This window comes from Ciconia boyciana, chromosome 8 (assembly GCF_034638445.1).
Source record: "Ciconia boyciana chromosome 8, ASM3463844v1, whole genome shotgun sequence".
In the NCBI taxonomy this organism is placed as follows: domain Eukaryota; kingdom Metazoa; phylum Chordata; class Aves; order Ciconiiformes; family Ciconiidae; genus Ciconia; species Ciconia boyciana.
Window position 1 is genome coordinate 16,054,636 of NC_132941.1, and position 24,150 is coordinate 16,078,785.

The 24,150-nt window shown below is 37.1% G+C and overlaps 1 protein-coding gene across 12 annotated transcripts in view; it reads left to right on the forward strand.

Moving 5' to 3' along the window:
* Positions 1-24,150, forward strand: part of TCF12 (transcription factor 12) — a 175,572-nt gene that overhangs the window by 133,778 nt on the left and 17,644 nt on the right. For 6 of the 12 annotated variants that reach the window (XM_072871703.1, XM_072871701.1, XM_072871698.1 and 3 more), the window contains exons 10-16: positions 10,144-10,249; positions 11,441-11,580; positions 11,902-12,046; positions 13,579-13,643; positions 17,827-17,905; positions 22,612-22,685; positions 23,613-23,684. In XM_072871703.1, the coding sequence (XP_072727804.1) occupies positions 10,144-10,249; positions 11,441-11,580; positions 11,902-12,046; positions 13,579-13,643; positions 17,827-17,905; positions 22,612-22,685; positions 23,613-23,684 (681 nt within the window). Of the gene's footprint in view, positions 1-18; positions 185-10,143; positions 10,250-11,440; positions 11,581-11,901; positions 12,047-13,578; positions 13,644-17,826; positions 17,906-22,611; positions 22,686-23,612; positions 23,685-24,150 lie in introns of those variants that run through there. The other 6 variants (XM_072871705.1, XM_072871706.1, XM_072871704.1 and 3 more) reach the window with 4 other exon arrangements.

Here is a 24,150-nt window from a genome sequence, read left to right on the forward strand (position 1 = left end):
TTGAGGCGCTCCATGTGCGCGGGCGGCGCGGAGAAGCGCGCGGGCGGGCGGCCGGTCGGGTGGATGTCGTGGAGAGAGGCGGTGCACTTCAGCCCGGCCCGCCGCCAGCCTCGCCATGTACTGCGCGTACCCCGTCCCCGGGGTGGGCAGCAACTCCCTCATGTACTACTACAACGGGAAGACGGTAAGGGCGGCCGCCTTTGTTCGGGAGCTGCCGAGCGCCGGGCAGCCGCGCTGGGCTGCCGCCCGGTCGTCGGGCAAATACAAGTTCACAGCGCGGGGGTCGCCGCGCGTCCAGCTCCTGTGAGGGCGGGGGGCGCTTGCCGGCAGGCAGCCTGTCCCCGTGCCGGCGGGGCCCGACAAACGGCGGCGGCTGGTCTTCAAACGAAACGGTTCTGGGGTCTGCGGGCGGCTTTGTGAAACGGGGCGGGGGGTGAAAGTCTCCTCACTTACGTACCGAAGCACCAAGTCCGGCGCCGCGGGAGTGCGGGGGGCAGCAGCCCGCAGCCAGGCGGCGCTCCCGGCCGGGGCCGGGGCCGCGCTGCCCGCCGCTGCCCGCCCCGGACCCCGGTCCCCGGTCCCGTTCGCGCTGAGGTGCTGGCAGTGCGGCGCTCCGTGCAGAGTGCAGTGAAGTTTGGGTTCCTGCGTGCCTGCGGCTGTTCGTTGGGGTTTGTTGTTGTTTTGTTTTGGTGTTGGGTTTTTTTCTGTTTGTTTGGTTGGTTTTTTACCTCTCCTCTTCCAAAGGACTGCAGAGCAGCCTTCCCGAGCGCACCTCAGTAATTGCCGCTCTGGCTGACTGATGGCCGGTCCCGAGCCCTGGCCATCGCATCGGCAGCGCGCCGTGCTGCCGGGCACTCTGCAGCCTCAGTACCGCAGCATCCGCTAGCCAGCCATTAACGTCGCCTTGCCCGGAGCTGGTCGTTTCCCTTGCATGATTTTGAAGTAATCAAAATATTGCTGCAACTCCTGGAGGAGGGGGAAAAAAAAAAGCGGTTTCTGAAAAAATTAACTCTCCTCTCTACATTTTAACTTTCTGGAAATTGAATGGGATACTTCTCTTTCATGATTGATACTTAAAATGTTTAAGTTCATTTGACAACGGTTCTGACTTGTGTGTGTAAAAATTAGCATACGATGGTAAATTTAACACAGCACGCTTTTTCAGTCTGCTTATGTCGTACGTGGTTTTGGCTTCCTTCTGTTATAAAAATAACATTAAATATGAAAAAGGGAGATGCTGATATTCTTTTTTGTGTTTGTTTTTTTTTGTGGGTTTTTTTTTTACTCCTGTTTCTTCTCTCGTGGACCTATGTGAGCTTTGCCTTCATTAGTAAACTTTTTGCCAAGATTTTTGTTCAATGATAATTAAACTATGGATCTTTATATTCATTAAAGATACTGTGTATGAACTTCTTGAATAACAGAAAAGATCCTGGAGGAGAAGTTAGGGGAATGAGTAAAATTGCTTGGTCTCTATTTCATTTCCTTTGGTATAAATGCCAGCTGTCTTTCAAATATGAAATTATTTTTCTTTCATGTCTGCTCCTAGGCTAAAACAATCTGTTTGAAGTTTTATGTGAAGATATATATAAGACTTAAGTAAAATTAACTATACAATACCCCTGAAGCAAAGGGAATATAACTTGCATGGAGTTTTGATTTTATTCTTTCTAGAGCACAGATCACTCTATTACAACATTTCTCTTTGTTCTTGTAGCAGGAAAAAAGGCTTTGATCTTATTAAGTATTTCCAGGCATATAGTAGATGGAAGTGCTGGTACTGTAGGAGAGCATGGCTTGAAAATTGATAGCATGTGCCTGTTATGGGTCAGAGGTGACCTTTATGAGCTTGAAGAGTTAGTAAATAGATGACAAATCATATGATGATCCTATATCATGTTGCCCAAGGTTTTATTTAATTTTTTTCTAACATCTCACGGGCTTTTAGCATTTTCTCTCCTAGGAATTCTGCAAGTTGGACTAAATTACTAATTTAAATATACAGGAGGGTATGTGAAGTAGGGGGGGCTGGTTTTTGTGTTACAGTTTTTGAAGCACACATCTTGGTGTGTATGCCAAATCTTTGTATGAACCTTTCCATAATGAGAGAACAGTACATATCCTAATTTTGATGTCTTACTGCTTTTATTTGTATTGTTTGATCAATTAGTAGTATGTACCTCATTGTTGGAGTTCGAGGTTTTTATTTAGATTATTGTATTAGATTTTGGATATTGACATTCCTTGATACCTGCTGAGGTATATAAAATCTGATTTATTTACACAGAAAGCAAGTGGGAAATGACATGTAGGAAATGTGTGTTTCAAACTTTTTGTTAAATATGTCTTGTTCTTTTCAACTTCTTAAATTTGTAAGCCAGAAGAAAGCTTAATATTAAGCTGAAAAACAAGTATCTGAGCGCCCCAATAGATGGTCATGTGTGCACTGGCACATAAATTAAAAGTTTAAAAATTAACTCAGGGGTTTTTACTATTAGAAGAGGTTCAATTTTTGTAATTTTTGTATGTTTTAGCAGGGACAGGTGACAGTGAAAAGTCGCGTTTTAATACAAATTCCTTGCTAAGGAGTAAAATTTTACCATTATATGTAATAGGTGTTACAAAAAATACATATTTCAAGAATCCTCACCAAATTAAAAAGAAGAAACATCTTAATCTGTTTTGTAAAGAAAATAAAGCACTTGCACTGAACTAGAAGGTTTAGCCTGGTTTTTTTTTTGGTTTTTTTTTTTTTTTTTTTTTTTAATTGTCCTTCACCTGTTGATATATAGAAAATATTCTCAGTTTATGGAAGGCTTACAAAATTTTAATATAGAGCTTTAAAAAAAATTAAATTATAGTTAAAAATTGCATCTATCTTTAAAGTTTTACCTTTTCTTCTCTTTCATTCAAGAGCTATGCTACAAACTCCCCCAAAAATCAAAACACCTAACCCCCATTAAAAAAAAGCTGCAAAAAATGTTTATGTAGAAATAATAGCACAAATTTAAATTATACTTTTAAAATATTTTGATTTTATTCTTTGTTTTAACTAATAAATAATTAAGCAAACTTCTTCATTCACTGGGGCCTTTTCATTTGAATTTTATAAAATGCAATACCACCAAAATAATATTTAAGTATAGAAGTTTTATATCTTCTTTGCGCATAAAGAATAAAACCCAGACTTGAAAGATTTCCACTTTTTTCAGCTCACCTACAAGTTTAGAAATAAATTGGTTATTTTCTAAATATACTGTTGAATTATTTTTATCTAGATCTCAATAGAGTAATGTGTCAGTTATTACCAAAATAAATCATCTTAAGGAACAGTATTGATTATAATTTATTTTATATCACCTATGACAGCTATTTCATATGAGAATAAATTTGTTAATATATTACACATTATTGTTGTATTCTACGCATTGTGTGGGTTAATTTGATATACCAGTCTATGTATGAGTATTTTTTATTATTGAATAAGTATTTGTTTTTCTTGGCATAGGCTGAGATTTTATTGAGCCATTTTCCAAGGTGGAGTTACTGCATCTTTCACTGTAGGTTTCCACAATGCCTATTTAAAAAGGGAGAAAAAAAATCAGCAGAGATATATATTTTGCATATATGTAATGCTTTGTGATTTGTGTGGTGTGTTGGGTTTTGTTGTTTGGTTTTTTTTTTAAGCTAGCTTATATGGGGATTTTTTGAGAAAATGTTTTTTTCCTAAGAATTTTGGGAGTGTAAAAGGCTATTTATAAACATGTGTCTGTGTGTGCATACATATATACATATGTATGGGCACATGTGTATAGATTAATAAATACACATAGGTGTACGTATATATGTGTATATTCAGGTATTTTTTAGTGGAGAAAATGCCTGTCTTGCAGCCATCAATCTCAAGAATTACAGCAGAGAGAAGCATGTTAATAATACTGCATGATGCTTAGATAACACGACAGCATGCCTTTCTGTAGCTGTTACGCAATAAATACCGTACTAAGTCTTTTAACAACAATGGAAAATGTTTTCAGTTTGTAAATTTTGGAGCAACCAGGTGCGAAAAAGAACGATTCAATTCTGCTTTTATTAGTATCGGGCCAGTTAGTATACAGGGAGAAAAGTACAATTAAAGCTGTTCTGTACCATATGCTGCCCACAGCAACTTAAGCAAGGTCAAAGCTAACATTTGTAAGTCAGGACAAATATACGATCATCTGGAAAATCTCTAGGGGTACATGGCTGTGGACATTGAACAAAGAGAGGTAGTAAACACTGGTCAGCTGGATCCCCCCCCCGTTTCTCGCCCTTCTCTTTTGCCTCCCCATCCCACTAAAAAACTATGAGTTACAATGCATCAGCCCAAGAGAGTTTTCCCTGCTCCACTCCACTGGGTTGAACTGCCAATCCGCTGAGCAGTGGTGCCCTGCCAGAAGTGTCTTGTCTGCAACAAGCTTTATTGATGCTTTAAAGTGAAGGTTATGTCCATTTCCTTGGGCAAATGAAAGCAGCTAGGGATGGGATCAGGTGCTGCATTGGATGGATCTATATTTCTCAAAATGTGAGCACCAAAGAGTAACACACCCCTGTTTGCTCAATGCGTTTGCTTTCATAATCATGTGCATGTTGAAGTCTGTTTGCAGAAATATAATAGCCTGTGTTGGAGGTACAGAAACTGAGAGTACTCGTGAGTTCAGAGAAGAGATAAACAAATGCAAAAGATAGCTTTATATCTACTACCGCATCTTCCTGTGGTCAGTACTGGTGATGGGGATTCCTATCACAGCTAGCATAATAGCCTTCTGAAATACAGGGAGCAGGTTAAGAAACAGGCTGATTAGTTTCAACTTTTCCATTTTTTTGTTTCCTTAGATGAATTTAATTGGGAGTTTTTGAAGAGCTAGTTGTATGCATCCATCAGTAACAGCGTAGTTTGAAGAGTGTGGGGCAGAGATTTTGCTTAGCAAATAAAATATAAAAAGAATCTTCAAGCACTATATATGTGTGTGTATTTCTGGTGGTGTTCCTGCTGCCTTACCTTCCTTTTCCTCCCCCCTCTGCCTTGCACCACAATTTGAAAAATAAAATCAAATCAAAAGAACAGACCAAAAGGTTTCCATATACTGAATTTGGGATTTTTGGGAAGTTTGCCTATCACTTTTTAACATGACTTTAAAATTTTCATTTACTGCGGAAGAAGCTAGGAAGTATTTGTGCTGTGTATCATTGCAATGGGTTTCTGCATTTCAAAAATACCCAAATAGGCATGTATAACATGCCTAAACTGCATAAACATTTATTTAAGATGGAATTCAGTTTAGCTGCTTCTAGGACTTTGAATTTTATACCATCCTTAAAAATTATGGTTGGATTTGCAGACAAGACTGATGCTCTGTTCTCTTAAAGGAGTGTTTTATTTTCATTCTGGGTGGTGAGAAGAGTTTTTAAAACGTATGAACCTTTACACCTGGTATTGGAAACAAAAAGTGTGATTGAGGATATGGTATACTGATCTTGTATACTAGGGCTCTTCATTTTATCATCTTGCTTAAATATCAACTAAACAAGAATTTAGGGTGGGTGGGTTTGGTTTTTTTTTTGGCAGCTTCTGTCTTGCTGTAAAGAGGAGCATGGAAAACTAGAGTTACTATTCCACATTCCTGAAGTTTTAGTACATGATTTTGTCAGAAATATAACAAACATGAAAACAAGTTTCCTTTTCCCAGAGCTGCCTTTCAGCAGAATTAGCTTTTGCCACAAAACCTTCAGATAATACACTGTAAAATTTTGCCACATGTACAAATCATTCATCAGTGCGCACTTGCTTAGTGCATGACTGATGCTGATGGAATGTAGATAGACTACTTAGCAGAGTTTACAAGCTACAGAATAGGGTATCCATCTCTACTGGTTTCAAAAGTTCTGTCTCTAGCAGCTTGATAAATATTTTCCTGAACTTCCAAGAATTGTTAATAACGAGGCTTAAATGAGTAACATAATTCATAATTCCGTAACCAGTATGTGTGATGGAAGCCTTGGTCTTGAGATAGCATGAGCTCATCGGAAGTAAGGTTTGGTTGCTTCATTGCTATTTTTTAATCTGCTTTTAACATTAATATTAAATATTGATAAATATTTAAGAATTTGAAACAGATTATGGGAAGATTGCCTGAGAAGTATGCCAACAGGAGGACTCTTAAGTGTTATATTTATTAAATGCATTTATAGAATGAGACTTTGAAGTTTTACTTAGCATAAAATTTGGTAAATCCAGATCTTCAAATTAATGTTCATGTTATTTGCACTTGTATTAGTAAACAGAAGCACACTGTGTAATCCTTTGATATGTTTTAGATATATTAGGCCTGTGTAACTTTCATGATAGTGTTCATTATGTATGTTAATCACCAGGGCAGATTTCAGAACTGAATGATGTGTTTGTTTTGCTTAAAGTTGATGTAGTACAGATAATGTCTTCTCAGCTCTGTTCTGAAGTCAGCTCCCACCACTACCCCTCAAAAAAATCTTAGTTGTCATCCTGCCTGTCCCACTGGAGAAACATAAACCAGTTCAGGGTGTGGAAGAGACCAATGTGGGTCTCTGACTTGATGTCCTTTGCAACTCATTTGTCCTATTTCCCTCTGCAGAGGCAATCTATCCTTCAGAAGCACTGCAGCATTAGGATTGATGTATATTCTAGCACAGCTCCAAAAAAGTCAAGTCCTCCACTTGATAAGTCATGTAAAAAACCTGGTTTTGGCTTGTGTTTATCGGAAGGGAATTTCCCATTCATAATCGGAGAGTGTTTTGCTTGTCAGTATGGAGACACATCCGATGCCTTCGGGTGCAGTATGTTTAAGGGGATTAGAAGATGGGCTCTTCTTCTACCTGCTGGAGACAACCCTCTTCAAGGAGACTCTGCAGACAGGCTGACCTTTTAACAGTATTCCTTGTCTTAGTGGGAATGTCAGCCAGGAAAAACTGGTTTGATGCCTCCTGTTATCAGTTTAATAGCTAAAAGAGGCCGTCTTGAGCAGCCACGTCATATTTATAACTGCCTTACTCAGCTGTTGCAGAAGAGAGAGCCCTTTAACTAGGGCGCAGACCGGGGAGCTGCTGCGCAGCCATGCAAGCCTCCTGCGGGCTAGCAGCCACAGAGGCTACGTTTTGCTGGATATAGGGGTCCTAGTGCATGTGGGGCTTTCAGAGTGAACAAACTAGTTGCCCTGATATATCGCTTCCCGACTTAAAAATAAAATGTCATCTTTTTTTATCAGCTTTTTTATTTAAAACCTTTGTATTTCACATCTCATGGACTTCAGGTTAATCTTCGTAAATTTTCTCCTTTGCTTTTAAATTTTGTTTGTAGTAACACAACATAAAAATTATGATTAGGTCATTAACCAGAAAAAAACCTGGCGCTCATCTGCAGGTGATCAGATGACATCAGAGGCCTGGTTTTAATTTGTGGGTAGTTCTGATTGTAACTAAAAGAGACTTGCTCCTTTTGTGGAATTGGCTGGCTATTTCCCCACATCTGGAGTTAATGAAGTCTTTGAGACCACATCAGTTGTGTTTTGCCGCAAGAACCCTTTGATCTGAAAAATCTAGACTGGCACAAGTGCAGCTTCATAACATTGCAGCTATGTTTTTGCAAGCTATAGTTAAGATACGAAAACAAGCAGAAACTATATAAAGTTATGTGTCTGTGCTAGGACTTTCATGTAGCTGTTTGGAAGGGCCTCTTTTACGTTACTATAATTCATAACATTTTTATTATGTTAATGGCTTGTACATATGTATCTGTAAATGATACATTTGTAGGAGTTTTTCATTTTAATTTCCCTTTTGAGATAGTGTTTAATCAGTTTTTATAAATCACCCAATTATGTAAAATGTTAAAATTTCAGTCTGAAGCTTGTATTTACAAATCTCATTGATAACTTTACAGTTTAAAAGAAGTATAATTTATCATTGTAGGTGATTTCACATTAATCAGTGTACATCTCTGTGGCAGTGCTAAATGTCATAAAGCTTTGTTTCCACTGCTGTCCTGTGACAGTGATAGATTATCCATCAGCTATAGCACATGCTGCATTATTCTGCACAACAGAGAACTTGTAAATTAGCCCAGTTTTGCCTAATATGTTTGCAGTCTTATGAGTGTGAGTATTTACAATTTGACAGAGTGACATTTCTGTTAAAATATGTCTGAGGCATGGAATATACATGCATTCATCATATATAGTAAATACATATGTACTGTTAACGTTGCCTGTAATGTATTGTCATTCTGTCACTCAGTTTTGGTAAGCATCTCTGTTTTACATTTATTCCGTAAATTGAAAATCTGCAAGTAAAATATTGAACAAAGGCTCCCCGAAAGGCTTTCTTTCCTGAATTTTTTTCCTTTATTTTGATTTAAAAATAATGTTAAAACAAGCATGCAACTAGAAGTCCTAAGTTTTCCACGTGACTCCTTTTTTTCAGGTGTCTTTTTACCTGCTGCCCTTTTCATTACATGGCTGGTATCGACAGCTATGCCCTGGCTTCATTCCTTGCGCCCTTCTCCTGATTCCATCATACTGCAGTTTGATAGATTTTATTGAAATTCTGTTGATGTAAAACGAGTCTAAGAGAGTGGTAAATCAGTCCCTGTGATATAAAAGAGTGCTGTCTGCAGGCACATGCCCAGCCATTTGGTCTGACAAACAGCAGGCTGGAAAAGCATTTGGGAGTGGGGAGGAGGGGTATTGGTATGCAAATGAAAGCGGGACTTGCCCACTTCACTTTCTAAATATCCGTATCAGAACAATCGCCCTCTGCAGAACAATGGTTCTCTTTTATGGAGCTTACTCTTTTTTGTTGGCCGGCTTGGTTTTCCTGGCCTTCTCTTGCTTGGTAAACAACATCCCAGAAAGACAAGGGAGCGATGTGAATGCTGGAGATACATGCGTGTGCTTGTATTTGCATAGGAAGGGATAAAAAGAATAACTTCTGAATTTTGGGGCATAGTGCACTTTGTAAGTTGCATTATGTAAGCTTTAAAGTTTTAAAATTATCCTTAATACATTGTGTTTGTGAAGTCTTATGTATTTACAAGTGAGGTGAACGATTAAAAAATAAAAATACCACATTTTTTACTTTGTAGCAGAAAGATGCTCTGGTTTCAATGTTACATTTTGATATTCTTTGCTGCGGTATTTGTTATTTGCCTTTTTTAAAAAAAAAAAAAAATTCTTTTAACATACACTAGTCATACTGCAATATTCAGCATATTGACCAAAATACTGTTATGAAGAAATAGCATCGCTTAGAACAACTAATGTTATGGGTAGAGTCCTTGAGTCTGTGAATACTGGCTTTGTTGATTTGACTTACTTATTCCTGAATATCCTTCATATTTCTTCTTAGAGTCACTGCAGTGTAACACTTCTAATCATTATGTTTATTTGGCATCTTACAATTTTTAAGTTGTTAAGAAAATTTGTGTTTGCAAGTCGAGAATGGTCATTCCAATGTGGTGTTACACTGAAAAAAGAATCATGCTGGTTTTGTTTAATGCTAGGCCAGTGTGAAAATAATTTGCTCAATGTTGCAGTTTTAAGATTATTCCTCAGGACTTGCATTACATATCTTTTTGATGACTATACAAGCCCTGCAAGTTTGTGAATGGATAATACAATAGTTGCATTAAAATCTTTCCATTTGTTACTGGATGTTCTTTTTCTTTCTGATTGTTGGGATGCCAGCTAATTAAATATTCAAACGGGCATACAGTTGTTTTAAAATAAAATTTGTTTGGGGCCCAGTTGTTTTATCTTGCTTTTTTAATCTTGAGCAACAAGTCTGTGCAAGTCGTGCACTTAGAAAGCAAAATCAGCATTCAAGCTTTTATCAGGCCACCTGGCTGAGTTGGCACACCAGAAAGTGTGTTGTTAGGATCATTCTACTGTAGTTCCTCTGTACTGTGGCAACTTGCTAAAAAAGCAAATAAAACAAGGGCAACAAATGCTGCAGCTTGCTACACTGTTCTTTTTTTATTTGTGCTTTCTATCTGTGTCTGTCTGCTGTTATGGGTTTTTTAGTGCAGGACACCCAGATACTACTAACCTGCTTTTATTGCTCTCCAATATTTAGGTGTATGCACCATCCCCGAGTTCTGATGATTTCAACAGAGAATCTCCAAGTTACCCATCTCCTAAGCCACCAAGCAGTATGTTTGCTAGCACTTTCTTTATGCAAGGTGGGTAAAATGACTTTAAATATATGACTAGGTGTCACTTGTCCTTTAGGCAGAAATCTGCAGTTAGCCACTGTTGTACTGAATGAATGAGGAAGCGTAAAGGTAACATATTGTGCTAGAGCCTATGATTAAGTTTTATATACTTTCAAAATGTTTAGATGAAGGGAGCTGTCTGTTGATTTAAAGTTTTTCTCATGACATTAATTGCTGACTGAAATTTAAGGGGATTATACACCAGGCCAGATGAACAGAATCCCCCAACCTTTGATTTGTAGGGGCTTCAGAGCAGCACACTGAAGTGATAGAGAAAAATGAGGTGAGGGCTTCTTGACTGTTCTGGAATTTGACTGTACAATATCAGCTAACAGTCTTAAGTTCTCAAATGCTTGTATATCCAGCATGCCAAAAAAAAAAGGGTTTTGCATTGAACAAAACGAGAGCGAAATTCATTTCCTCGGCCTCACGTCATACAATTAGCTCATACTGTAGTCTGATGAGTTTTTGGAGCATATTGAAAGCATAGTCTCTCAGTATGGGAATTTACAGAGCACTTCAGTTTGTGCACTTCAGGAAAACTGCATTGACACACGGGTTTAAGGCTTATGTAATGTAGTCATTTCAGTTACTTAAATCTGCTATTATGAAATGTTTTTATATTTTTATAGTACTAAGGTATTTTAGACTATAAATTGCTTATTTTAGGTTAATAGATGTTTTGCACTCTATGTTTATGATGAACTCTGCTTAGCCAAACTTCTCTCTCCTCCACCTCCTTTTTTATTATTTGTTTCAGTCTGGAATTTTTATCAACCCTCTTGATATAAATCTGGCCTTACTGAGGGTCTGTGTAATTAGCAGAAGTACTTGGTATTTTCTCAGCTGTGGCTGGATTGTATTTCAGCTATAAAGCCTCTCTTGGTTTTTTGGTTGTGTGTGGTTTTTTGGGGTTTTTTTTGTGTGTGTGGTTTTTTTTTTGTTTTGTTTTTTTATAAATATAGCAACAGTGTGGTGGCATGAAAATAAAAGACGCAGTATAAACTGGTCACCATTTCCCTGCTGATGTTAGTCTGAGTAGCTGAATTTCTGTATTCTTTTAAAATAATTTTGAAAAGGAAAGTAGAACTCAGTACTCTTCTTCATTAAACGTATTTTTCTTGTTTTCTTTTTTATTAAAAATAATAATAAAAAAAGATGGGACCCACAGTTCTTCTGACCTCTGGAGTTCATCCAATGGCATGAGCCAGCCTGGCTATGGTGGGATGCTGGGAGGCTCCTCTTCCCACATGTCCCAGTCTGGCAGTTATGGCAGCCTGCACACACATGACCGTTTGGTAAGATACGCAGCACAGATTAATGTATTTGTACTTGTATATGGAGATCTGACTTACAAGAATTCATTTCTTGTTTGCTGCTCATGTATGTCACTTAAAAACCCAGTTGTCAGAAATCACAAACTTACTGTATTAGACTTATGTCCTTTTATTTATGCCTGTTGTATAAATAAAAATCTGTGGCTGTATAGTGGTCTGTTCAGAGGATGGATGAATCCTTTTCTTTATTAAAGAGCTGGGTGTTGTATATTTGGCATCTTAAAATATCAACATTTATTTAAAGACTACTTAATGTCTTATGTCTGTTTCTCTTCTCTCTAGAGCTATCCCCCGCATTCAGTCTCACCTACAGATATAAATGCCAGTCTTCCTCCAATGTCTAGCTTCCATCGTGGCAGTACCAGCAGTTCACCTTATGTAGCTGCCTCACACACTCCACCTGTCAATGGATCAGATAATATTCTGGGTAAAAAGTTCTTCCTGCCTTTTTTTTTAGTTTTACAAGAAAATGAAATTTAGGGCTGCATGACGTACAAAATTAGTAAGATTTAATTTATGGGATGCTTGTAGATCAGGGATACTGCACCACTGTGACGTTTCTGTCCTCTGTATGGCTGAGGTGAGGCAAATTGTTTTGCAGTCAGCTTAAGACTTACTGGTTTATTTGCTTTCACAGCCAAGCCTATGCTCAGGAGATTGTGTCTATCTAACTTAACGGCAGTTATCCTTCCATAGTTTAGTATATGTACCCGTTTATATAGGTAGTTCTGGTGTTGCAGTTTTCAGAGCTGCTGTATCACCCAGGTACAGTGCAGGAGAAAGGCAGGAAGACTTCCTTTGGGGAGCTTGATAAACTGCATCGTAAATTCCTCTCTTAACGGAAATAGAGATTACTGAATAGCCAGTATGGTGGCTGGTTTAGTCTCTTCCGTGCTTACCTAGAAAGCATGAAGTATAGGATGATCATCTGTTCCTTACACATATTTGCACATCATAAGATACAGCTGTAGAAATTAAATGCTTGTACACACCCCTTGTCAGTTCGGTATGATTTGCACTTAGCTTCATTTTAGGTAAGCGGATTTTAGTTAGAGTGACTATATTGGCTTTGATTTGGGAACACGTTTTACACTCAGATCTTTAAACAGAACCCAGTTAATGAATCTATATGGGAAATTCAGGCTGGAAAGTCCAAGTTTGCCACAAACTTGAAAGAGCGAGTGTTGCATGATTTGGATTTCTGATGTGAATGTCTTACATTCATATTAAATACAATTTTTTGGCATTAGAAGTTGATAATTGGAGAAAGGGGATTCACTTTTAAAGGGTCTATCTTCTACAGTAAAGCAGATACTTCAGAGGATTCGGGTCCTTTCTGTGTTTCCAATTGGCAGGGCTTCAGACCTCCTCTTGGCTTGATGGTGTACGGAGCAAAAGGGCATGCAAAGCTGCTGACATGCAACTAAGAACAGGGGTGACAGAAAGCTTGGTGGATAAGAGCTTTTCAGGGATTTTCTAAAATAAAGATGAGAGTATAACATGGGAAACTAGAGCAGAGGGAGCAAGGAGACACACAAGGAACTATTCAGTGAATTTGGCTTTAAGAATTAATGAAGCATGCAGCACTTTAGTGATAACAGTTTAGAAATAAGCTGCAATAATATAATTTTCTGATTTTTATTTTCTTTTCATATTTCATTAAAATTAGCCTGTGATCCTAGAAAATAATTTCAGTCTTTTTTTTCCAACTGCTTTCACTTGTTGGTCCTTAAGTTCTCATGGTGATACTGTGTTTGACTTTAAAGAGAAGAGCATCTAAATTTAAATCTAATTGTTTAAATTAAATTTTTAAGTATAATGAGAACTGATTCTGTTGACACTGACTTCCTCAGAATATCCATTTAAAAAGTGGTTGCTCAACTGTACGTGATGAATAAAAAAAAGTAAATAAAATTTTAGCTTTAAAAATAAATGTTGGGTTTGCTTTCCACATTACAGGAAACAGAGGAAATGGTGCTGGAAGCTCACAGACGGGTGATGCACTTGGAAAGGCATTGGCATCTGTAAGTAGCAGTTAGAATATTCAGATCTGAAAGACGTATTTTGATCATCGCATCCATTATTTATGTGTTCGTTCATTTTATAATATCAAATCAGGAGTTTTCATGTATGAAGTTAAAATAATGTACTATGATACATTGTCATATACTAGACAAATGTCTGTAAAAAAGCAAGTGGAAAATGCTTTTATTTGTAGAAGATTCATTTTGACTTTTTTTTTCAGGTGATGGAAAAATTAGGGCAGATATAGTTTAGAAAGTTGTTTAGACAAAGTAAAAGATAATCATAAAAAGTTTAGGGTTTGATTTTTTTTTCTATAGTGTTCTAGTTAAAGTAAAATATTTTTAACATTACTCTTAGAGCAGATCCTGCCTCAAGGTTTAAAATGTTTTCTCAGTGGCCTTATAAAACTGAGAGGTTTTGAATGCTGTGTTGTATAGCTATAATTTATGGAACAGCCTTTAAAATGCTGTATGTGTGTAAAGTTTAAACTCTTAACTCTTGTTGGAGTAATGTAGATAATGTAAAATGTTGCAAGTATCTTCAGTCTAAAAGCCTTGTTTGCATATGCATGCATGCAGCAGTTATTTTTGCATGAATACAATCATGTACTTTTTATAAAACAATAATTGATAACAGTATAGCAGAAATTTCAGTTAGGAGTGGTGGCTGGTGGAACACTTTGTATTTCTTGTATGTAGCAAATAGGGAGACTAAGTCCGATTTAAAAGATAGAAATGACTACTTTGCAGCCCCAAAAGACCATTCATTCCTGGGTTGGATTCTGCATCCCTTACCTCATACCAGTGAATGCAAATGTGCATATTCGTGCAGATCCTGTTACCCTTGCAACCCCCAGAGGGTCATATGTTAAAAGATTACCAGATCTGATAATTTCTGTAATGTCCATATTGGGTAGGAGAACTCTGACCTACTGGCTTTGAGGAGAAAAATGTTGTCCCTGTTGCTTTTGGGGATTCAGCAAGTAGATAACAATTCACGAGTCCAGAGGGCAGTTAACGCTCTCTCTTTGTATGTTCGAGACCTGTCAGAAAAGAACTGGGATCATTTTGACTCCTAGAAATAGCAATGCTTACATACTTCAGGCTGTTCATTACTCTGCAGATGTATTAGGACGTCTGCTGTTCTGCAGCCTGACCAAAATTTCTGATGTTAAGTCTGACACGCTGGCCAGTTAGACCTGCGGGACTTTGTGATGTTTTCCATTGCTCTCCTTTTTTAAATTATTTTCTCGTCCTTTCAGGTATTTTTGCCCAGGTCGCTAGCTGAGAAAACCAGGCTGATGTTTTGAGGAAAAACTCTAAATATATTGCGAGTGGAAGTCAGGGCAGAAATGTTTAATCTAACTGGTGGGTGGGCTCTGGTTGTCATAGAAACTTGTTTCTGTCATCCCGTGTTGTTGCTTGGCAGGAGCAGCCAGGTCATTCCATAAATCATTTCTGTCATAGCTGATGGTGATGCATTCCATCTGCTCTATCAGTGCATGCCATAGTCTGCACACTTCAAATCCCTCGCCTCATCCATCTGCTTCCCCCGCGCCCCACAACACGCGTGCACCCAGCACACTTCTTGTGCTTGTTCGGCAAGGAGCACCGCTCATGGTTGCGGAGAGGAGGGAGGTGGTCTCTCCTGCAGGTGAAGCTCGCGCACATGATTTCTGATGGCTAGTAAACCGACAATATTTTTGTTTGAACAAAGTTTTATTTAAATACTGCGATTGTCCTGACTTTTTTTTTTCCTAAGATGACTTTATATGCCTTTCTGTTAGGATTTTAAATGCTACTGCTGCAACTGTTGAGAGGAATTTCTAGTTCTAAAATTCTGCTGATGTACATCTCACAATAGGCCTTTCATGTGCGAAACATCAGAGGATACGACATTTGTTCTTCAGTTTAGGTATTAAAGACCATACAGAATAGTATGTGATTAAACATGTAAGGCCAGATAATACATTTGCAAAGGTTCTTTTATTTTAGGTTTAAGCCTGGATAATTGTGGTCTTAATCTCAGGGTAGGCAAGAAAGAGAATTGTACATGAAAGTATTTACACAAAGTTCCCAAAGCCCTGTGGATTATGCATTAGTTTGGATAATGAACTAGTATAGATAGAAAGAAAAGAAAATCTGGGTATTCGTGCCATTTCTAATGTGTTTCCCTGAACATTTGCCAAACAATAACCCTTTAAGATTGTGCCCATGGAGGGTTATATGGCAGGAGAAACATCTGGTTTATTTCATTGCCTAATGCCAAATCAAAACACTTGGTCTTTAATTTAGAGGAGATCAAACAGGAGGACTGTTTAACTTTGTTGATTATATCAGACCTCTTTGTGATAACTTATGTTTTGATTCCTACCTCAGAACTGGGGTAAAGGCCTTTGTACGGTCTCAGTAGTTAAATAGCCACTGGTCCCCTCACAAAAGAAAAGAAAATGTAGGGAAGTTGACTTCTAAAAGTAATTCATGAATTAAGTTTCTTTGTTGCTTTAGACTCAATAACATTAACATAACAAAGCCTAACTGAAATGTACACTGTAGTGTTTAAAAAATTGGACTAACAGCTCCGAGGTTTGGCTCTGCAGGCTCTCAATTGTGCAGCTTTTGTCTAAGAGCCTTTTCATTAGACCTTGGCATATTGGCACCCCGCTGATTGGAATGGACCATGACTGATAGGAGGAGGAGTCTCATTTGTTGCAGTAAAATGAGTCATGTTACCGTTTAAGCCTGGCAGAAGGTGTCAGGGTTGTTCATCATTGGTCATTTAACAGCACAGCGGCCAGGGACTGCATGCAGAATGAATTCTGACCTCGTGTTTTAGTTGTGGCTTTGGTATAATGTACGTTTTCCCTCTTATAAAATATAGCAAAATAAAGTCGGCAGGTAGAGCGGTGGAAAATAACCCGTGTCAAAGGAAACTTCATGGCCTTTGTTCTGACATAATTTTAGTTTTCTGTGTCTTATCTGTCTGGAACTCTCTACAGTTCCCATACTGACAGCCAAGATTTATTTTTATACTGATGTACAATGCATGAATTTCCTACAACTGTCTGAGGCAGTTTGTTCCTTTTAAATATATTTTCTTTCTATCACGTATGGAAAGGAGGAGGTATTTCCATTAGGGAACTGATGGTCTTTTCTAATGAAGAAGTATGATAATACCAGGAAGGAGCATGTGGTCTATCAGGTCCTGGTTTTGTCAGTTCAAAAAATACAATACACAACTTAAGGTTAAGTCCCAGTTTATTGTGAGCTAAATGCTGAAATGTCATATTGTCTGTGTGAAGAGACATCAACCACACTGCCAGTGAAGATTTTTTAACTGCCATCTGATGATTAACAAGTCCTGGTCTCTGCTCAAGTAAAACAGGTTTGAACTGATGACCTATAAAAATATGCTCTAAAGTCCATAGTCAGCCTCTGAACCTATTCAATTCCCTTCACAAAATGAATTTTCCAAGAATCTTGAAATTTTAAGTTTTAATTAAAGCTTTAAGCATTACATCTGTTTTTATCAAGACTTTTTAATTACATTAATAGCAAGGAATGAATTGTTGCAAGATGAGGTTTAGTATCTTAAAGGAGCAATTGATATAGAAATAAGAGAGAAAAATCATATGTGCTGCAATACATAGCAAGAGCAACACATTTTCAGATAGTTTTTGTTTGGTAGATACCAATAGTAACTAGAGCTGAATGCTTTCTTGGTATTTTCTCTTGTGAAGCATTAATTTTTAGAAGATAGTATGTGTTGACTGCTAAAACCTTTTCGCTCTCTAAAGTTTGGGAAGTCATTATTCCTCTGCATTTTTCTGAAGTTTTGTTTGTTATAATTATCTGTGTACTCTTAACTTTTATATATATTGTTCCCCTTCAGTGATAAAAAGGCTGTAATTTCTGCTGCTGTTAAAGTAGAAGGAATATCAGTTATACTTGTGTCACACTCAAATACAGGCTGTGCTTATTTTGACAGCTGCTTGAAAATGAAAGTTCTCTGGACATTTTTAGAGCCTTGACTGTAATAAAGCAGAGCCATGATCAAATGGGGTTTTTTTTATCAATCCAGCTTCGAGTGACAATTAAAAGCATGAAAAGGAATCCTAATAGCTATTTTTTTACTGTGTATTATGACATGTATTGATATACAATCTGTTTTGTCTGTTGTTAGATTTATTCTCCTGATCATACCAGCAGTAGTTTTCCATCCAATCCATCAACACCAGTTGGATCACCATCACCTCTTACAGGTAGAGACTAGCCATTTGTCAATAACTTGTTTGTTGTTTTGAAAACATCCTGTTTGGAATGACAGTGAAATCGGCAGTAGCTTCCTTGCATAATTACTTCTATATTTTGTTTATTTTTCCGTTGTACTAAACCCAGATTTATAAATCCAGATTCTTAAATATTTTGTTATGAGCATTCGCTTAAATCCTGGCAATTGGCTTTGAAAACTAGCTTATTAAAATAATCTTTGAAAGCATTGAATAACCGTATACTATCACAGCTATAAAGATATCTGTACAGATCTGTACCATTGGAGAGAAATGAGTGATTTGGTGGTTGGTTTGTTTGTTTGTTGTTTTTTGGGTTTTGTTGTTGTTTTTTGGGTTTGTTTTTTTTTTTTTTTTAAGCTGTATGTTAAAACTCTGTGGCAGCTTTCAGTGACAAACACAGCAGATGTGTGTTCCCTCTAATGAAAATATAGTAGGCTATGAGACTATCCAATTTTTACACAGGATAGCTTTTCATTCATATCTTTCATGAATGCTTTCATTCTATGGGAGAAGAATTTCTGGCATTTTTCAAAATAAATGCTCTGTATTGCAGCCACCTCTGTCACCTGTGCTTTGTGTGTTTGTAGTGTGAATGTGGGAAGAAGCATTCCAGTGTGGAGATGAACTGTGGGCAGCTGCCTACAGCTATTAGTGGATAGTGCAGCTTTCACAGACACTGTGGCCTCAGCTGTCTAGTAAAAGTTGAACAGCTGTTCTCCATATAGAGAGGACTGTGAAAGCTCCATTGACTTAAATTTGTTGTTTAACAAAGAACTAGAATTACAAGCAAGATGATGTAACTTTAACCCTGTTCTTTCCTATAGTGCAATTTGTTAAATTATTTAACGTTTATACAACAGTCTGTTTTCCCATTCTCTGTTGTTTAATATATCCCTGCAGACTCCTGGCTGTTGGTCACTCTTTTGCAAGTGTTTTGCCTTTTTTTTTTTTTTTAAAAATATATATAGTGAAAGGTGTACAGAATGAGCTTAGCTGAACACTTTTGTAATCTAGATGAATAAATTAGTAAAGGTACTGCGTGCAAAATGCAGTCATATATATGTATGTGAATGTGCATATCTATATATGCAATGTTACTCAGAAAGCTTTCATCATTTGTACTTCACTCAGGTTTAATGGGCACTGTTCTGGTTTTCTGTGGTCTTAGTGGATTAATGAATATCTGACATGGCATACCTGAGTAGCTGCTTGGGCATTTTGTTTCTATAACTGAAAAAAACATGTTGAATTGAGTAACGATGGGATTAATGGGATTTTTGATTTAGTGATTACAGTTGACAAAAAATGTTTTGTGTATCCTTGTTGTACTTAAAAGGCAGATCAGACCAGGAAATTATTTTCTTTTTAACATCAAAGCAAATATTGAAAAGAGCTCTGTGGCTGGAAGAACTAAGTTCCTACATTTCAAAGTATTTAAAATTTTAAAGATCTCAATTGGAGTTCCCTGATTAGATATCACACCTAATTTTGTAAGCATGAAAGCACTAGCTAATTTCTGGTTTTAGAATACAAATTTGAGGTCCCTAAAATTTGGGTTTTCCCTTTGCTGTTGATGCCTTTGTCTGTTGGAACCTGTATCAAATGTAAAACTCCAAAATTTGCACTTTGATTTGTGTTCCTTATTCTGTATTCTGATGGCTAAGACAGTAGTAGATATAAGCAAATAATACTGAAATCCTTCTCAGGCTCAAACTTAGCATCTGCTTTACAGTTCTACCCTCTCACCCCCTTCAATTCCAGTCATACCGAATTTATCAAGCCTTTGGTAAATTGCTCCAGTAGTTAATTAACTTCATTTATGAATCTGGACTTTTATCTTTATTCCCAGATGAGTCACTAAAAACACAGTGAAGCACAATGTAAAGTAATTACTACTATATTTATTGCTATTTATACTCCTGGTAGCCATTTTCTGTCCTGACCCAAAAAGTTATTGCAGATAAAACAAATGTTTTATGTATACTAAAATAATATATTTTGGAGCATTTTAGCCTTCATCATGATTTTCCTCTTTCGCAGTTACTTCTTTGTTTATTTAGCGTTCTTATTATTATAGATTTGAGTAAGTCATAATTTACCGATCCTTTAATTGTAAATTACAGTAGGAGCACTCATTTGCCATTTAAAGCATCGAGAGATAGTAACTTCATGAGACACTTCAGTATATAAGCTAATGTTTGACTCTTTGGCTGCTATGTTACTGAATAAAGGCTAAGGACATTTTTTTATTAATTTAAGTAAAAGCTTTGAGAACAACATGATGAAACCCTCCCAGTATCATGAGACATCTCATCTTCCCTGCCCTCATTTAATTTCTAATTTTACATAACTATGCCCAGAGCTTAGCTTCTTGCATAGTTTTAATGATTATGCGTATGTATGTGAAGTTTATATACAGATCTGAATGGTGGGAGCCTTGGTATTTTAGGAATCCTTCTCCCAGGATCAGAGGTATTCAGAAGGGTTCGGTCAGTTCTGAGGATGCAAAACAAGCCCTCTGCCGACTCGGATGCGAGTGCGTGTTTGAAAGGGGAGCCAGGGGATTAGTGTTGGGGAGACTCTGAGAGTAAGAACAATACTACAGTGATTACTATCGATGACCCCTGTAAATCCTGACGCTTGCCTGGCTTATTTGCTTTTTCATGCTGCTATGTTGGTGCTGCACTAAAAGCTGCAGTTGTTAATTGCAGGGCTTGTGGTGCCAGGATGCTTTTTAACATAATTGGTGAATTTCATGCACAAACTTCTAAGAGGGGGAGTGGAATGAGGAAAGCAGGAAATCAGTGCCATCTGGCAACCTGCACAGACATGGAGACAGAGTATGCCACGGCTCCGAAAGAGCACTAGCATTACTAGAGGTGTGATTAAAAACTGCAGGTTGCAGTTGGGTTGTTCGTTTGAGAGGAGGAGTTGAGTATTCCCTCCCCCCTTTTCTTTTTGTTTCCTTTGTGAGAAGTCCCACTCAAGAGTTTTGTTCTGGGCTTACATTAAGGAAATAGTACCTTTTTCATTTAAAAAAACGCCAAACTCATCAGACTAGATGCACAGGCACTGAGTCTGTTTGCTTTCTTTTTTTAACCGGTTGCCTTTCTGCTTAATATTCAGCTGATGCTTTATTGTAGGAAGTAGTACACTTAATCCTGTTAGTAGTGGGCACTCATTAAACCCTTGACTATGGTCTTGTCTCTAAAAATGCAGTTTTGACCAGATAAAAATTTGAACATTACACTGAGCCAAAATATTCTAAAGTTGCTTCATTAATGCTTTGCGAAAATAAGTGGAACTCCAAGCATTATTCCCAAGTTCAGGAATGACAATAATGTGGAGGGAGACTACAGATCCAAACTCAGAGTAGCTGTGTGAAGTGAAAATTGGTAATTACAAACTTACTCACTGATGTTGTTATATTTTAAAAGAGAATTCCAGCACAGTTATGGCAGTTCTGGGCTTTTATGAAATTGAAGATGATTTGGTTTTTTTTTTTTTTTTAATTAGAAAGGCAATATCTAGGTATTTTAATAGCTATGCAAGCTGTACTCTTTTGTTAAATAAAACCCTTTCTTTCAAAGGTAACTAGTTGCAGCTCTCTGAACAAAGGAACTGTAATGTTATTAAACCTTTTCCCAGTTTTCCAGACGTACAGCTCTGGCTGTTATTGAAAGAACAAGCCCACAGGCTCTTCCTTTAATGAGCTGCTTTGGATTGTATGTCCATAATTTATTAATGTAATTGCTTTATTATTACATTTGTATGGCTGAAAGGAAGCTGTCTCTAATGGACATAGAATTTCATGTAGTATCTTTATAAAAGATGCACTATTAGTTGGTGAGAAAAATGTGTTGTACTACTTCAGGCTTTGTTTTAAAAGTACTGCTTTATTAGTTATTGCATTTCACATCTAATTATTTCTAAATTTTATGTGGTAATTAGGTATATTTATGTCAGATTAGAATGGATATGTATTTGAACCTGCAGTATATAGGCAATATGGGTATAATTGTCAATTTGTTCCACAGTCAATGATTCTTTAGCTGCCAGTTTACCTTAGATATATCTGAAATAACACATGGGAATAATTTAGGTGTATTTTTACTCTTCTAAACTTGGAATGCATTATAATCTAAAATGGTATAGTGTAGAACTAGACAAGATAAAGCTTTTAGATCTAGTTTTAAGTTTTCTTATTTAGTACAGAGGTGTCATAAAAGTGGTTTTCCAGTTATCCTTAATTCAGTGTCTGTTTTGATTTCTTTAAATATTTTTGTTGTATATTTTAACACTATTAAAGATATGCCTACATATACTGAACATAATCTGAAGAAGAAAGAATTCAGCAATCTTTTTGTGGTGACACTGGCAGAAAGCAGGTATTTCAGATACAGTGTGTGTGTGTTTAGTCCACTTTTTTTAATGTTGAAGTACTTTGAAGCTGTCACTGCTTTGTCATCGATAATGTGTCTAACCCTACGGATGCCAGGATATAAAAATTATCCCTCAATAAGGCAGAATGAAGGAATTTGTCCTCCTTTGTATACCCATATGTTAGCTTACCTTTATGCAAAATATGTTGATTTTAATTATGTTGAGAAGTACTGCATCTCTGCTTCGCACTTATGCTGCATAAATCTGTGCGTTAACCTAGACAATTTTGACAGGTGCCAGTCAGTGGTCTAGGAGTGGAGGACAAGCCCCCTCATCTCCAAACTATGAAAACTCTCTACACTCCTTGGTAAGAATTGTTGAAAGCAACATAGTACTTTTTACTTAAGAGTTGAAGGCTTGGTTTTGTATAAATCCTGCATATCATTAAAGGAAACAGTAGGATAGCATTACAAATGAATTCTTTGCTAACAAATGGCCTGTTCAGTTGAACAATATAAGACGTGCAGGGTGTGTCTTTCACCATCTGTTCCTTGGGCATCAGGCTTCTGTGCTGAGGACAGCTGGTGCTAAAGCGCTGTTATGAGATTCTGGTACCTTTTCACAAATCCATAGCTAATTCTTATCTAAAGTTCAGTCTGGAGAAAAGATAAAGACTTCATGCCTTTGCATTTACTTGTCCTTCCCCCTCTCTCCCTGAAATGGTAGACTCTTGGGCTTGTTTTCATTATGCTGTCATTAAAGTATTAATATATTTTATTTGTAATTATTATTTGTTATTGGGGAATGTTCATTTATTCATTAATGAAACATTTTACAGAAAAACACACAGGAAATAATCTACAGCATTGTACATTTTCTTATTTTGAAGATTCAGCAGAGGATTTAAGTTACTGACTTCTTTCTTACATTTCTGATACAGCATTGGGAACGAAAGGGGAAAAATTTGAGGGAAGGTTTTGGTAACCAGTTAATATTTCTAGTTTCCACAGATGTAATTTCTTTTTTTCTGTCTAACAAGAATAAATTTAAGCTGAATCAGTTTTCTTTTCTTCAGTATTTTTGCAATTAAATATAATTGATATGTACATCTTAGAATCCTAACATAACTGCAGTGTTAAATATTAGCCTTTTCTTATCTTAATATAATCAGATCTCTGTTGCATTAACTTGACTAACAATTTATTGCTGACATGCACATCAGCTGTTTCCTCACCTCTTTTTTGAATTAATCTTAACCTGTGCTTTGCTTCCTGTTCTGTCTTGACTTTGCCAGAAAAATCGAGTTGAACAGCAACTTCACGAGCATTTGCAAGATGCAATGTCCTTCTTAAAGGATGTCTGTGAGGTACTATTTCACTTTAGATGGTGCCTTTTTGTGTTTCAATTAATGCTTCCTTCGGATTCCCCATTAAAAACTTAAATTAGTGTAGCATATGACCCGTCTTTTGACTCCAGCATTCTGCTATTTCAGTTTCTAGAGAGCTGCAATGTCAGAATTGGTTTTGCTTTGGGGTTTTTTTGGTCTTTTTTTTAAAGGAAAGTAATTTTAAGAGAGACTTTTCTGCAGTAACATACAGAACTTGCTTTTATTTCTGAAATATCTAATCTGTTTAAAGATCCATTTTGAAAATAACAACTTAAAGTTTTGTCCAGTTTTTTTGTAATACAGGTGCTCAAAAAGCCACTGCCTCTCTTAATTGTTACAAACGTGGTGAGGCTGATTTTATGATGATTCTTTCTCATCTGTATTAGCTTATTTTGTAGCACTTCCTTTTTTCTTGTTCATGCCATGTAATAGAAGCTGAGTAACA